The 16,221-nt window shown below is 34.2% G+C and overlaps 2 protein-coding genes across 4 annotated transcripts in view; both read right to left on the bottom strand.

Annotated features, from left to right (window-relative positions):
* Positions 1 to 2,935, bottom strand: part of LOC116850776 (alpha-aminoadipic semialdehyde synthase, mitochondrial) — a 43,980-nt gene extending 41,045 nt beyond the window's left edge. Inside the window, exons 1-2 of one of the 3 annotated variants that reach the window (XM_032829421.1) lie at positions 2,808 to 2,935; positions 2,548 to 2,651 (exon numbers count right to left, since the gene is read on the bottom strand). In XM_032829421.1, the coding sequence (XP_032685312.1) occupies positions 2,548 to 2,646 (99 nt within the window). In that variant the 5' untranslated portion in view covers positions 2,647 to 2,651; positions 2,808 to 2,935. Of the gene's footprint in view, positions 1 to 2,547 lie in introns of all 3 variants that reach the window. The other 2 variants (XM_032829420.1, XM_032829419.1) reach the window with 2 other exon arrangements.
* Positions 2,936 to 7,404: 4,469 nt separating this feature from the next.
* The window catches only part of LOC116850778 (general transcription factor IIF subunit 1), a 19,808-nt gene continuing 10,991 nt past the window's right edge, over positions 7,405 to 16,221 (bottom strand). The window contains exons 5-7 of the mRNA XM_032829422.1: positions 9,137 to 9,426; positions 8,629 to 8,969; positions 7,405 to 7,866 (exon numbers count right to left, since the gene is read on the bottom strand). Of these exons, the coding sequence (XP_032685313.1) occupies positions 7,653 to 7,866; positions 8,629 to 8,969; positions 9,137 to 9,426 (845 nt within the window). The 3' untranslated portion in view covers positions 7,405 to 7,652. The remainder of the gene's footprint in view (positions 7,867 to 8,628; positions 8,970 to 9,136; positions 9,427 to 16,221) is intronic.

Here is a 16,221-nt window from a genome sequence, read left to right as displayed (position 1 = left end):
CAAATAAGGAGCAAGCACGGATGTCTTAGTGCTATTAAATACTAATATTAAATACTAATATTATTTTATATAATATTAATATGATAGTGGGAAGATAATTATGTCCAGCATGTCAAACGCACGTATCGAAATTTTTCTTCGATTAAGGTACGCGGCGAATCTACCTTTCACACTTAGACCGATCCTTGAGTCCCAATTTTATATATATATATATTTAAAATTCCCAAACCCCATTAAACCGATGACTCAAATAAATTCATTATATATATTACGAAAAAACTTTCTCCGCCAGGACTCGAACCTGGAACCTCCCCACTTTCCGGGCGGGACGCCTTTCCATTCGGCCACCGAGGCTTCGACAGTAATCTCGCAACACAATGTTTATAAATTCTCTAAGGTGTAAGTTGAGAGAAAAAAAGAAAAAGTCGATCTCGTAAGAAATGTTATTATACGAGAGAGAGATAGCATATATTCTTCCGCCAATGCTTAAGATAAACACATTTGAAGAGGCAAATAAGCCTCTTCAAATCTTACTGTTAGTTATTCTAAAAAGGAGCTTTCTATAATGTCTGTTTCTCGTAAACAGTTCAGAATTGTATAATCTCCGAATAGCGTTTGTTACTTCTATACCAATATTATATTCCTACAAAAGTTCGACAAAATCAGTTACCCGAAGAAAAGAAGTTCCTCTTGAATGAAGAAAGATATTTGCAATATTACAAAATAATATTATTTTTGAAATATATTATTCATATTTCAATACGATATATTACGTGCCAAGTAACATTACATGACATTTTAATAACATTTTAATGACGTAATGAAAATATTATTTGACATTATCTTGCTACTTAGGATTTAATATATTACACAACAATATTACTGTGCAATATTACAAAGTAACATATCAATAATATTACTGTAATATTACATTATAACATGTAATATTATTGTGATATTGCAATATTACTGTGATATTACTGTAATATTACATGCTATGTGGGATATTTCAATTATGTAGTATTTCAAGATATACAGAAAGTGAAATAATTACACGTAATTTTGTTGAAATATTAAAGATTATATTAATTTAATGACAATATTATAATGTAAGATTATCTTGTAAGATTAATGGCAAATTGCAGTAACATGCTCATTAAAATATATAAGCTTATAACCTACCCATAACCTTACAATGTTCGGTGCTGTGATGTTCGATTCGGTAATGAGATATTCAAGAGAAATGAGAAAAAGGTCGCAATTATAAATTCACAATCTTTTTCATCCGAGTTTTTTTATGCAAAAAAGAGATTTATGCAATGTTTTTACAATTTTTCAGTGCTATATGGACAAGTTGCCATTCACGGAATCATTTCATCCTTATTGTTCACCGAAAGTTAAACAAGGACAAATGATGCTCGCGAACGTGGCAAAATTCAACGTGGCTATAAAAGAAATTGTGTTTTGGTTAATCACAGAACATGGTTCCTCTTATGCGTCAATGACGTTAGGGGAAATTGTGAGCGTTTAGAAAAACTATTTACCTATTTTAAAAATGATTATATATATAAATATTTCCATTTAAAAAAAAAATGTAAAATGGAAATGATTTTCTAAAAAATATTTAAAATAGAAAATGAAAAATGCCATTTCCATTTTAAATACATATTTAAAATGAAACTATTTCAAATGTTACCCAGCCCTACAGACTTATCGTAAGGTGCGAATAAAAGTTGCATCCTTAACTTCTGTTCTCTTTAATTTTACCTGCCATGAGAAAGAATGAATGTCCACAACTCGCGATCGAACCGGGATAAAATTGAAAATAAAACTCGTTAAAATGTTATATGAACAAAGGCATGCTAACAAGTAATAAACGTTGTCATTCACAAGATAAACAACTTTTATAAAGGAATACAAATATCGTCAGTTCTCTTAAAAGTAAAAATATTTTATGTTTTTCAAACCGTGGTGAACACTCTGGCTTTCTTTGTTTATATTTTCAAAGCTTATTTTTCAATAGAGGAGCTCGTGTAACTGAATATTTTACCCTGAAACGTTATGCTATAATACTTTTGAAATTTTCTTTAACAGAACAAATACATGTGCGGTACGTACAAACTGCAAAACTTTTATATCAAAGTAAATATATATTCCAACTAATAAAACTCAAGATGTTAATTTTTAAAATTTTTATTGTTTTCGCGTCACATATGTTGAACAATGCTCCATTATTGCACGTATTTTCAGCGTATAAAAGCACTTCTAGCGTATAAAAGTAATTCTGTGCAACTAATATAGCGTAAACTTTAGAAAAAAAGTTAATATTTTATCGATAAAATTTTTAAGTATAGCATTCCCTTAAAACATATAAAAAACTGTTTTACGAAATAGAGGAACGACTTCATAACGTTTTTCAGACATTTGGCATATTTCCATTCGTAATGTTTTTGAGTCATCTAAATTAAAACAGATAAAATAAAGATTATCGCTGAAAACTTCAATTATGGTAGTGTTAAGTGTATTTCTATAGAGAATTATACTTACACTTATACGTTTATTATCATTGTAAGTGACAGCACGAGTTGCGCAAGTTAACAAAAGACGTGATTTACGTCCAACACTGATCAATCCCAACATCCGCATCACACCTTCGTTAACGAGGAATCAGCAACAGTGTTAAAGGTCGCCGTTTTTGCGGAAAAACTCGAGAAAGAGAAAGATAGATAGATAGAGAGAGAGAGAGAGAGAGAGAGAGAGAGAGTGAGAGAGAGTGAGAGAGAGAGAGAGAGAGAGAGGAGATTCACCAGTTGAAACCGATTTGCGGCGGTCGCGTTGACTGAAACGATACTATTACTTCGCGCCGGAGAAATCGCGCCTGTGTTTTAAACTGAATCTACAGTGTTACTAATATCAAAGAGAAGCCTGAGAACGGCCACGCCGGCGTTTTGACCGACATCAATTTACATGACTGCTTGATACGCCACCTGTACTCATTTTTAAATTATTACATATGTTCACTATACCGATTTTCAGGCACTGTCGGTAAAGTCTCCATTTGGCGCGTGTCTGTGCTACATCCATAATTGCGTGATTGAGAAACACGGCATCATGTGCACGGACTTACATTCCTAAACACATCCAGAAAAACTATCTAAACTATTTTAGCACTGTACATGATTCTTTCTCTTTACATACTGTTGAATTTATTTATATGAATACATGTATATAAATATCACTTCTAATAGAAATATAAAATAAAATTTTTTATAACAATTATAAATTCGCACAAAATGAGAAAGAAAAAGAAAGAGGTAAAATAAAATGGTTATAACAGGATGAAGTCTTAGACAGCACAAAATTTCCAGATAATGTTCTCAAGACATAGAAACGTTCTCAAAAGATCTTCAGAATAATAAATTCATATATTTATGTTTTTGTAATTATATAAGATACTTTTTCCACAACGTGTCTCGAGATTTTGCATTATTTGCACGGAAAAAATAGTTCCGTTAGTGCAACCGAGTTTTCGGTTGCTCAGGTTGATCAGACAAAAACTCAACTGTTCAGAAACAGAAAAATTTTTTTATCGGATTTCTGAATAGTCAATTGTTCTCAGTTTCCTCAACCGAGTTCTAATACCCTGGCGAAAATAAAACTTTTTATAAACCGTTCGATGAGAATTTTCTGAGAGTTTCCTTTCAAAATGAACGCTTACTCAACACCGTTGGATGTTGAACGCTTTCAGAACTTATCAAATGCTGTATATAACGTTTGAAAATTTTAGGAATTTGTAATTTTGTGAATGTTCTGCGATGCTGAAGCGACGCTTTTCAAAGTACGCTCAATAAACGCTGATACAGAATTCCGGAAAAAGGTAAAGAAGTTGAGATAAATATTATACTTATGAGAGGAGTTCTTATAAAATATCTTTCTAATATCTTGTGAAGATTTGTGCTGTTTATCGGCTAAATTCGAAAATCGGATATCGCTCAAATTAGAAAATCTAATACTAATTCTAGACGAACTTTCTTGCTTCGTGCAAAAAGTTTGCTGTCAGACTTTTAAAACGTTTAAAAAACACTTTTCCTACAACGCCATAAGACAAGCGTTTTCTCTCCATTCAGCAAACGCTCTTTCAATACGCAAACGCCTTTCAAACACTATAGTGTTGCAATTTCCGCTCAACTGACAATTTTTAAACTCTCAACGAACTCCCGCAAACACTTACGTAAACGCTAAACAAACGTTTAACGCTAAACTTACGTTTATGAAATTTCTTGTTTTCGTCAAGATATCGCTGAATGTTTTCAGTTGCGACAATAGAAATAGTCTCCATATATCGCCTCTGATCACCTAATTTTTAGTTGGTTCCTATTCGATTGTACCAATTGAGATCTTTTTTTGCGTGAGGGAAATATTTTTCTTAATTTCGTCAAGAATTAGCATTAGATTTTCTAATTTGAGCGATATCCGATTTTCGAATTTGGCCGATAAACAACACAAATCTTCACAAGATATTAGAAAGATGTTTTATAAGAACTCCTTTCGTAAATATAATATTTATCTTAACTTCTTTACTTTTTTCTGGAATTTGCATATTTTCTTGCATATTTTTCTATTATGTAAGAGATATATATCTTTAACTATATTTTATCTTTATATAGGGTGCGTTAAAACAAGATTTACTGTCCTTGAAAGAAATATCATATTTTTTAGTAAATTTTAAAGAAAACTTAGTTTTTGAGTTATGAGTATAATTACTCACATAGCACATAATATTACTTTAGAATCACAATAATCACAATAATATTACTTTTACAATATTACAATGTAATATAATATTAGGTGTACTTTGCTTCCGCCGTTTTCCTATAGATGGCTTTAACGATAAGTGGTGGTCGAAATAAATAGATCATAGACGTCATACAATAAACTTGGGCATCTGTCAACATAACCCCATAGAAACATTAGTCGATTTGTGTCTGCATCATAAAGTTATTCTCGATTGAAAATGTCAGTTTACGAGCCAAATTCTCGTCATTTGCGGGAAGTTTTAATTTTCTGCTTCAATATGAAGAAATCTGCGGTTGAGGCTCATCGAATGCTCTCAAATACTTATAGTGAGGCCGCTATTAGTGAAAGAACGTGTCGTGTGATTTCAACGCTTCAAGAACGGTGATTTTGACGTCGAAGACCGGCATAGCGGTGGAAGAGAGAAGGTTTTCGAAGATGCAGAATTGGAGACATTACTTGATCAAAACTCGTGTCAAAATCAAGAAGAATTGGCACGATCATTGGGAGTGACTCAACAAGCCATTTCAAAACGCCTCAAAGCCATGGGAATGATTCAGAAGCAAGGAAATTGGGTGCCGTACGAATTGAAGCCGAGAGATGTTGAACGGCGTTTGTTTGCTTGTGAACAGCTGCTTGAAAGGCAAAGACGGAAGGGATTTCTGCATCGCATTGTGACTAGGGGCGAAAAATGGGTTCATTACGATAACCCCAAGCGCAGAAAATCATGGGGAGTTTCCGGTCATGCTTCCACATCGACGGCCAAATCGAATATTCACGGCTCCAAGGTCATGCTCTGTATTCTGTGGGACCAGGTCGGCGTAGTGTATTATGAGCTGTTAAAACCGACTGAAACAATCACAGGCAATCGGTATCGAACGCAATTGATGCGTTTGAGCCGAGCATTGAAAGACAAACAACGGCCGCAATACAACGAGAGACACGATAAAGTGATTTTGCAGCATGACAATGTTCGACCCCATGTTGCGAAAGTGGTCAAGACATACTTGGAAACGTTGAAATGGGAAGTCCTACCCCACCCGCCATATTCTCCAGACGTTGCTCCCTCTGACTATCACTTGTTTCGATCAATGGCACACGGCCTGGCTGACCAGCACTTCCGGTCTTATGAAGAAGTAAAAAATTGGATCGATTCGTGGATCGCCTCAAAAGATGACCAGTTTTTTCGACGCGGGATTCGTACACTGCCCGAAAGATGAGAGAAAGTAGTGGCCAGCGATGAACAATATTTTGAATCACAAATGTATAACCAATTTTTTACAATAAAGCCTCGAATTTCGGAAAAAAACGGCGGAAGCAAAGTTGTACACCTAATATAATAGTAATATTATTATTTTATTACAATATAATTATTACAATTATATTACAACTATTAAATTACAATGTAATATAATAATTAATATAATAGTTAATATAATAATTTCCTACGAACTCTCCAAGAGACCTTATGATCTGGGATATTACAATACGCATACATACATATGATATATATATATATATATATATATATATATATATATATATATATATATATATATATATCTCGTCGGCTAAATTAGAAAATTAGAGCCTAACTTTAATTCTCGATGAAATTGAGAAAGCATTTCTAAACGATGTAAAATTTCGATACAAGGCGCGCACGTTGAAAAAATGAGTGCCCTAATTACAAAAAAAAAATAGATATATATATTTATTTATCTATTTATTTGCAGTAAAAAATTTTGTAATATTTGTGATGCTGAAAATAACAATCAACGATATACTATCCATGAAAAAATACTAATATATAAATACATAAAAAAAAAATTAAAATAAATATATTTTATAATTTCTATTCAATATTTCATAAAATAAAATATATCACTTTATCCTGTTGTCTTATTTCATCGTTTTATTTCTCTTTTTCTTTCTCCCCGCAAATTTATCATTATTATAAAAATTTTATCTTATATTTCTACTGAGTGATATTTGATATACATATATGCATACAAATATATTAATAACGGTATGTCAAGCGAAAGGATTATATGTATGTTAAACGAAATGTAAGTCCATGCACGATGCCGTGTTTCTCAAACACACAATTATGGACATGTACTTAACTGAAAATAGACGTAGCACAGACGCACCAAATAGAGATTTTACCGGCAAGGTTTGAGAATGAGTAGCGAACATAATAATTTAAAAGTGGGTGTAGATGGCGCGTCAAATAGTCGTGTAAATCGATATCTTCTAAAACGCCGGCGTTACTGCTCTTTAACTTTTCTCTGCTAACACGATGTCAGTAACGTGGGTCAGTGCGAGTGTCAGAGAGTATTACAAAATCAGTGATAAATTCTTGAAGTCGCATTCTTATCAGCATCGTATGACATTTAATCGTACATACATATCGAACTTATATACGTATATTACTGAGCTTATCATCTTATTCCATAAGGAAATTTTCCCTTCGCTCCGTCTAGGAGATAAACGGAATGGCACGTGTGTTGAGTAAATAAAGGCGTAGTCACGAGCGACAAGAAGGCTTTAGTCTGCGCACGTTGTTATACTGTTCGATCGAAGAGAGGAAAAATTAAAACAAGAAGTCAATATAATGTAGCGAAATATTTAATAAAATTATAATTAAATACCTCTTATCATTATTACAAGAAACAGCTTTTATAACACATGTATTATCTAGCACACAATTCAAGCAATTATAAATATGTAGTCATATATAATTATATATGACTTTCGAAATGTACATATGCACATATTTAACATTTCTTTCTATTATTTGAGCATCTCTATTAGATCAACCCAATGAAATGATCTTCAAAGATCACTCATAGAAGTTGCTAGTTGGATTGTGCTTTGATTGATAAATACATCTTATTCTTGATAGTTTGCTTGGTTGGATTGATCTTCTTCAATATCTGAGTCATGATATTGACGAGTTGCTCGGACGTAAGACCAGTCTTCTTAGATTTGAATTTCTGCAATAACTCGGTTGTCGTCATAGGTTTGCGCATCAAATATCGTCGCACCGCATCTTCCGTGATGCCAGATTCGCTGTAAGATATAAAATGCACGCACATAAGTGTCAGCTCATTAATAGTTAAATATAATGCGTTTAAGTTGTTTGTGTGTGTTAAGTAAATTATGTTCAAAGTAGTATATTGTTAAGTGTCGTATTTTCAGTAGTACATTAAAAGGTCAACTCAGATTTACAATTTACCAAATAAAATTACGTTTCTATACACTTATTTCATTATCTAAGTAATAAACGTTAATTTACAACAAAGTTGAGATAAATACATATACACAATATTACAAAAATACGAAAATATTATATTCTACTTTTTTTATTTGTGTACACATCAATTTTAATCTATCAAAGATACATAAATAAGAGGTGTTAAATATGTGCATATGTATAAGATATAAGTGTTTAAATGTGTGCACAAGTATATGTATTTCGAGTATTACTATAAATTGTGCATTCTTTCGCTGTATTTTCAAAATAAAACAGTCAATAATTATGAAGTTTAATGTCTAACGCTTATATATTAATCTTTAATATATTATGGTAGTTTTTTATTAAAAAATCATAGTTTAGAAAATATTAAAACATGAAATAAAGAACAGTACACTCAAGAAACACGTAAAAAACATATCAATTTTGATTGCAAATATCTTAGTTTTCGAATATTCAATCTTTTTCTAATTGCACGAACAATCAGATAACATTTCAGTGTAACGAAAATTTCAATAAATTCTCACGAAACTCATTTTATGATATAACTTAAAGTATAAACGTAAATGAGATTGTACCTTGCTCCCGGTATGTACGACGTAGGAACCAAGTTGAAATTATCTAACTTTAGTTTCTTTGCTTGCGACAGATCCGGCGATCCGGTTTGTTTTCTCTTAAGAGGATCAACCACTCCAGACGTGCCTGGTGTCGGCGTTGCGGATCTCGAACTATGGGCGCTATTAGGCTTTTTATTGTCTTTTTCTTTCAACGTAGTATCGGAATCTGATTCTGAATCACTGGAGAAATCGCTAGAGGAGTCTTTTCCCGATGACGATTTTTTCTGATCCTTTTTCTTAACCTTCTTCTTTTTTTTCTTATCTTTCTTTTTATCAGATTCTTTACCAGGTTTGTCCTTATCCTAAAATGAGAGATATTGAAAACATAATAACTATGTAATGATAACGATAAGTGCAATGGAATAATTCGTATCTTTTGATGAGTAGAAAACTATAAGATTCGATATAACATGTGGTTTATCAATAAATGTTCCATAACATATCTTGTTATCTTGTTATATCTTGTTACCTTATCGTCCTTCTCTTTTCCTTCCTCATCATCGTCTTTATCTTCTTCACCCTCTTTCTTTTCTGTTTGATCCTCATCATCTTCCTCTTCATCAGATGCAAGTAATTTCCTCAAAGCGTCCTCTTCCGCGACGGACTTAATCTCTTTTTGTTGTTCCAACTCCGATTCAGGATCGGAAGAATCAGAAATATAGTCGCACTCTCGTCCCTCTTCATCGCCATCATCACTTTCTTCAAATGCTTCATCATCTGAAGCATTTTTCTTTTTTTTCTTCTTTTGAAGTACTTTACCTAAAAACATTTCATGCATTGTTACACAAGTTAATATCTTAAAGTAATGTGGTTGTATCGTTACATTTCATATATATTTTAAGTGATGTATTAAGGAAACCATTCATAAATTTACTATTTATGAAACAAAATTACGTTTTTATATATTTATTTCATTATCTAAATAATAAATGTTAATAAAAAATTAAATTAAGATAAATATATATACACATTACAAATACGAAAATATTATTTTTTATTTTTCTTATTAGTGTTTTATTCATGTATTAGTTAATCTAATAGAGATACACATATAATAAAAAGAAATATATAAATGCTAAACATGTATACTTTTTAGTTTTATACGTTTCTAATTTATTTATTATAATTTAAATGCTTCATCATCATTTATTAAAATTTATTATAATTTAAAATCGCTATAATTTAAAATAAAATCTATTATAATTTAAATAAATTATTTAAATATTTTACTATGCTATTGCAGATTTAGCGTGATTAACGTCCTTCATAAAACGCTCTACGAGGTGGCAGGATAAACAACATTGATGTAAAAATTAATGAACATAATTGTCGTCGACAATGTACATAATGTATTTTTTGCATTTAATAGAAAACGTTGCTAAAGCTATTGAAATACGCGTACCAACAACAACTCAACCGATTGAGCATTGAATTAGAGAACAAAAGATGGATTACTAAACAAAAAAACATTATTTTACAGCATAAATAACGCTCGGTAACTAAGTAATTAATCAAAAAGATCATCTTCAATATTTGGGTTGTGGAAAGATCACGCGACTTATCCACCAGACTTGATCCCTTCAAATTATTATCTGTTTTGATCATTACAACATCACTTATCAGATGCACACTTTAGAGAAATTTAAAAATTGCATAGAGAAAAATAACTTTATGTACTCAACCCGCGCAGTTTTTATCAAAATGAAATCCAGCAATTGCTCAAAAAACAGCCATTAGAGTCATTGAAAATTATTTTGATAACTGGAAATATATAACTTTCTTCATAAATAAATTTTAACTTTTTAAAGAAAAACACCAAATTAATTTTTGCATCTAATATTTTATATATTATTATGAACTATAAAGTTTTCGCTGTATTTTTTAAATAAAATATTCAATAATTTAATAAATTTATATATAATGTCTGTATATTAGTTTTTAGCAACGTATAATAGTTCTTTTTTTAAATCCCAGATATAGTGTAAAAGATATTGAAAATAGAAATTAGAACTAGCATATTAATTTCAAAAAACACATATAAACAATGTTAACTTTAGTTGCTAATAATATGGATTTCTTAATTAGTGACCAAATCATTGTCAAAATTAATTAATTAATTAATTAACGTGTTAAACTAAGTACACAAAATTAAATTTATTGGAAAACTTGAACATTGGGATTCCCATTGTTTAACAAGCCCAATGTTTAACAATGTTTAACCTGGTCAAATTGTGTTACATTTTTCTAATTTATGAGAATATTTTACTTTATATATACAGGGTGTCCCGCGTAAGACGGACCAAAAGAAAAATATAAGTAGAACACATAAAAGTGAACAAAAATTGTATAGGTCATTTTTCAAACAACCACGTAAAATTTCGAGATATTAATTAAAATAGTTGAGCATATCAGAGTGCGGCGACACGGCAGGCGGGACATACGGCTCGCCGCGGCCGGCGAAGAAAATGGATGATTGCTCGCGGGCCTATCTTATAGGCCAGAGAGGTGAGTCGTTTGGCATACTGAAATGAGTAGCTCCGTGTGTGCGTCCGTATACGTGTGCGTTCTTCCATTTTCTTCGCCGACCGCTGCAAGCCGTATGTCCCGCCTGTCGCATCGCGCATTCTAATTTGTCCAACTATTTTAATTAATATCTCGAAATTTTACGTGGTTGTTTGAAAAATGACCTATACAATTTTTGTTTACTTTTATGTGTTCTACTTATATTTTTCTTTTGGTCTGTCTTACGCGGGACACCCTGTATATATATTCTCCACGCGATACACTTTGGGTAATGCTAATGTTGACACTATTGAAGCTTCATAATTTGAGATATACTTAACAAAAAAATACTTTGTTATAGTGTTTTAGAAAGCTCTTAAAATACGTTACAAGAATATGCAAAAAAAATAGAACGTTCTATTTGAAAAGTTCAAGGTAACCTTGCTCTTACCTTACCCAGGGTCAAACTGATAAGATCAGTAAATAGATAATTTTAAACCCTATAACTTTTGTCTGAAACATTTTTTTCAAAAACATTGTTTTCAAGATATTTTAGCATTCTAGGACTTTTTGAGAACCCTATATACAGGGTGTACCATTTGAATCGATCACCTCAAATATCTCTTGAACAGTGCAGTTTAGGAAAAAATGTTTCAGATAAAAGTTTTGGGATTTCGAGGATTATTTATTATTAATTAATTAATTAAGAAAATTTATTTAATTTATTAAGAAAATTATTAATTAAAGAAGATGAGTGCATTATCACGCAAAATCGTGCAATAATCTTCTTTAATTAATAATTAAAAATCTATGTGATTATTTGGAAAATGGTAGAGGACTTTTTTGTTCAATTTGACCTAAAGTATAAGTATACGACGGCAGTCGTCGCTACTATAACTCATTTACCATATTCTGCATGATCATTCACAAATTTTCTACAATTAATATCTCGATATTCGCAATAATTATCGAGATATTAATTGTAGAAAATTTGTGAATGATCATGCAGACGCTCCGCGGCGAGCTGTGTGCGTCAAGGCTGAGCGGTAATGTGATGCGTTCGTCGTCGCGTCGTCGCCTCGTCGCGCGCCGGCAGCGTCAAAGCGTAAAGACGCCATCGCGACGGTCAGCGCGAGCCGCGTTACCGCTCAGCAGGAAACAGATAGAAAAAGAGCAATACCGAAAAATTATAATACAGAAAATTGTAAACCTAGCAAATGAGACTAAGACTGACACAGAAGGAATAATAAAACTACCAGAGTTACAGTAGGGAAAAAAGCATGTCGACATACATTCCATATTATGCCAAAATTGGAATGCGCAGCCATAATTGGAATCGATTTATAGGCCAAACTAGAAATAAACATATCCGGGATAACAAGAGATTAGAGCGAACCAGACATATATACACAGTATCTAAAGGAATGATACCACGAAGCAAAGAGGAGGAAAAACAACTACAAAAGTTTCTACAATACAAATTCAAGAAATTTGAAAAAGTAAAGGGACCCACCAGGCTAATTGAACACTGCATACGAGTCAAACCAGGAACAGAACCGATAAAACAAAAATACCGCGTAACCCGGCAATGCAAAAAATCATCGACACAGAGGTAGAACGAATGGAACGCGAAGGAATCATAGAACCATCACATAGCGCCTGAAATTCACCAGTAGTATTACTTAAGAAAAAGGATGGAAGGTTTTTTATAGATTTCAGACGAGTAAATGAGGTAACAGAGAAAGATGCATATCCATTACCGCAGATAGTAGCAACATTAAATAAGTTAAGAAGAGCCAAGTACTTAACAACACTGAATCTAAAAGAAGGATATTGGCAGATACCACTGACGAAGAATAGTAAACCAATAACTGCCTTCACAGTACCAGGGCGTGGACTGAAACAATTTACCGTAATGCCTTTTGGACTATACTCAGCCCCAGCTACATTTAGATATACAATCATAGAAGCAGAACTGGAACCGGACGTACAAGTATGTTGGATGATATCATCATAATAACCAGCACATTTGGAAAACACATAGAGATACTAAAGGAAGTGTTTCAACGACTAAGACAGGCACGGTTAAAATTAAATCCGGAAAAATTTCATTTCTACCGACCAAGTTTAAAATATTTGGACCACATAATAGATCAACATGGAATAAAAACGGATCCAGTAAAAACGGAAGCAGTAACTAATTGTCCAACATCAACCAATATAAAGAATATCAGGCAATTCCTGGGAATGACATCATGATACCGCCGATTCATATCGAACTTTTCAATCATCGCTGCGCCTATTACACGACTAACGAAGAAGAATGTAAAATGTAAATGGGAGGAGAACGAAAAGAAAACATTTTAAGAATTAAAACAAATCTTAGTATCCGCACAAATATTGGCATGCCCAGATTATACAAAACCGTTCACACTGCAAACAGACACAAGCACACACGGATTAGGAGCAGTACTCACACAAGAGCAGGAAGGAGAATGGGTTATCACATATGCAAGCCGTACGTTAAACAACGCCGAAAAAAACTATAGTGCAACCGAACTCGAGTGCCTGGCAGTAGTTTGGGGTATCCGACGCATGAGGAAATATTTGGAGGGATATAAATTTACAATCCTAACAAATCATCAATCATTAAAGTGGTTAAAAAATTGAATTACCAACGGGACGCATAGGACGCTGACGATTTGAGTTACAACAGTACGATTTTGAAATCAAGTACCGAAAAGGAAGTAATCGAGTGGCCGATACACTATCAAGACAGTCAGAAATCGCAGCAATCAGGCAACAAATACAATACCCTTGGTACAAACGGATACTAGGAGAAACGGAGGCACAACCAGAATCAAAATCTAACTTTCGCATCATCAACGGGCATCTATATAAACATGTGCTACATAATTTAAATTTCAATGATACACCAAGATCAGAGCAATGGAAACGCTGTGTACCAAAGGAACAACGTAAGGTAATATTACACGAATATCACATCGTACCCACAGCAGGACATCTCGGCATTGCCAAAACGATAGCTCGAATAGCAAGAATATATTACTGGCCAGGAATGTTTCGCGACATCGCGAAATACGTCAGAAAAATTGCCAAACTCACAAAACAGCGCAGGTGCACCCCGCGGGCACGCTGCATACATCGGCAGTAAATTCCCCCTGGCAAGAAGTAGCAGTGGACTTAATCGGACCACGGTCAAGCTTAGGAAACACCTATCTACTAACTATGTAGGACCGTTCACTAAATGGCTCGAAATGAAACGCCTGCGAAAAGCAACCGCTCAAGCAGTCACACAAGGAATTACCGAAGAAATTACATACCGATATGGCTATCCCGATATTATCATATCGGACAACGGCTCACAACTTAAATAAAAAAAATTGGCAAACGTACTAGAAACATTCAAAATACAACACCGAACCGCTCCGGTTAGAGCTCCGCAACGCAACCCGGTAGAAAGAACAAATCGTACCATTAAAACAATTATATCGCAATATATCAAAAAAGATCACCGAAAATGGGACGAAAACATTACAAAATTAAAATACGCGTATAACACCGCCAAACACGAAAGAACCGGGTACAGTCCCGCATATTTAAATTACGGACGGGAGATAACGGACACACAACAAGATGAGCGAACTAACAGAAACAAAACAAACATGACGAACCGATTACAAAAACAACTAGAAGAAGCACACGAATTCATACGGATAACAATAGCTCGAGCATTTTAAAGACAGGAAAGGCATTACAATTTAAGACGACAAGCATGGAAATAGAGGAATGAGTATGGAAAAAATCATACCCATTATCCAACAAAGGAAACGCATTCAACACAAAGTTAACTCTCAAATATATAGATCCGCTAGAAATCAAACAAATTATATCACCCGTGATAGTGAATTTGAGGAATAAATAAAAACAATGGTATCGACACATACATATCCAAAACCTAAAAACCGACAATACAAATAACAAAAACGAGGACGAATCGGAGTACGATTAAAAACGTCACAGTTCGATATAAAACCAGACAACCCTAGACATATCCAACCAGTCCGTCATGGAGACGATAGATGTCGACGACACCATCACAGAGCTATTCGCAACCTGGTGCGAAGAAGCACAGGCTCTGTTGGGGAAAGCCTGTTTCCACCATAGGACCAGGAGCCGAAGGCACAGGCACCGTTCCAACTACAGGGAAGAGGCCACTACAGATAGAACCTACAAGACAGAAAGATACAAAGCGCCGACCAGCAATCAGCTGCCGGAAACGCGGACGATCGGAGATCATCGCAGAATTGCGCATAAAAGAACTATGCGGAATAACGCCTCCTGCACCAACGCTTCATAATAAGAAAAAAGTCAGCTACGTGGGCTAGCAAAAGCACAAGCAAATCAACCGAACGACTTAACGCCCTCCGGGAGCACACAGCTGACTCAACAAAAACCACGGATACATCCTGATGGTAATCGACGAACCTTCGGTTCGGTTACGATGGTAATTACCGAAGGGTAAATCGACCAACTCGGCGATATCCAGCAAGATACAGCCGACCACTCAAGCGAACGAGGTCAACCAGACGACCTCACCGAACAAAAAACACCCACGTTACGCAGAACGCACGACAAAGCGACACAACACCATCATAGCACGCCCAGACTCGAGGAAGAGATAACACGCCGCAAACAACGGCCAAGAATAATAGCGAACGAGCCTCTTCCTGCCGACCTGCGGATCAAAGTCGTGGACAAACAAGCGATGCGATACAGACAACGGCAGAAAAAGTAAACAACAATATCGCGCCGCCAAATATTTACCGCCACATCGTAAAACCGCCTGTGCGCGTACCGATTCCGAGCGGACGATATATAGACATACCATTTTACGCCGCACACGTCTCACGAAAATACCGCAGCTATTTGGCAGAAGAGATGTGGAAAATTAAATTTTCCACAACCAGACAAGTCCGGTCCGTCCGTAAGATGTAAAAGTGCCAGAGACATGCACTTCTAAACAGGGGG

This window comes from Odontomachus brunneus, unplaced genomic scaffold (genome assembly GCF_010583005.1).
Source record: "Odontomachus brunneus isolate Ranch 3 - 2012 unplaced genomic scaffold, Obru_v1 Obru_scaffold_155, whole genome shotgun sequence".
Classification (NCBI taxonomy): domain Eukaryota; kingdom Metazoa; phylum Arthropoda; class Insecta; order Hymenoptera; family Formicidae; genus Odontomachus; species Odontomachus brunneus.
This window is presented reverse-complemented; position numbering and strand designations above follow the sequence as displayed.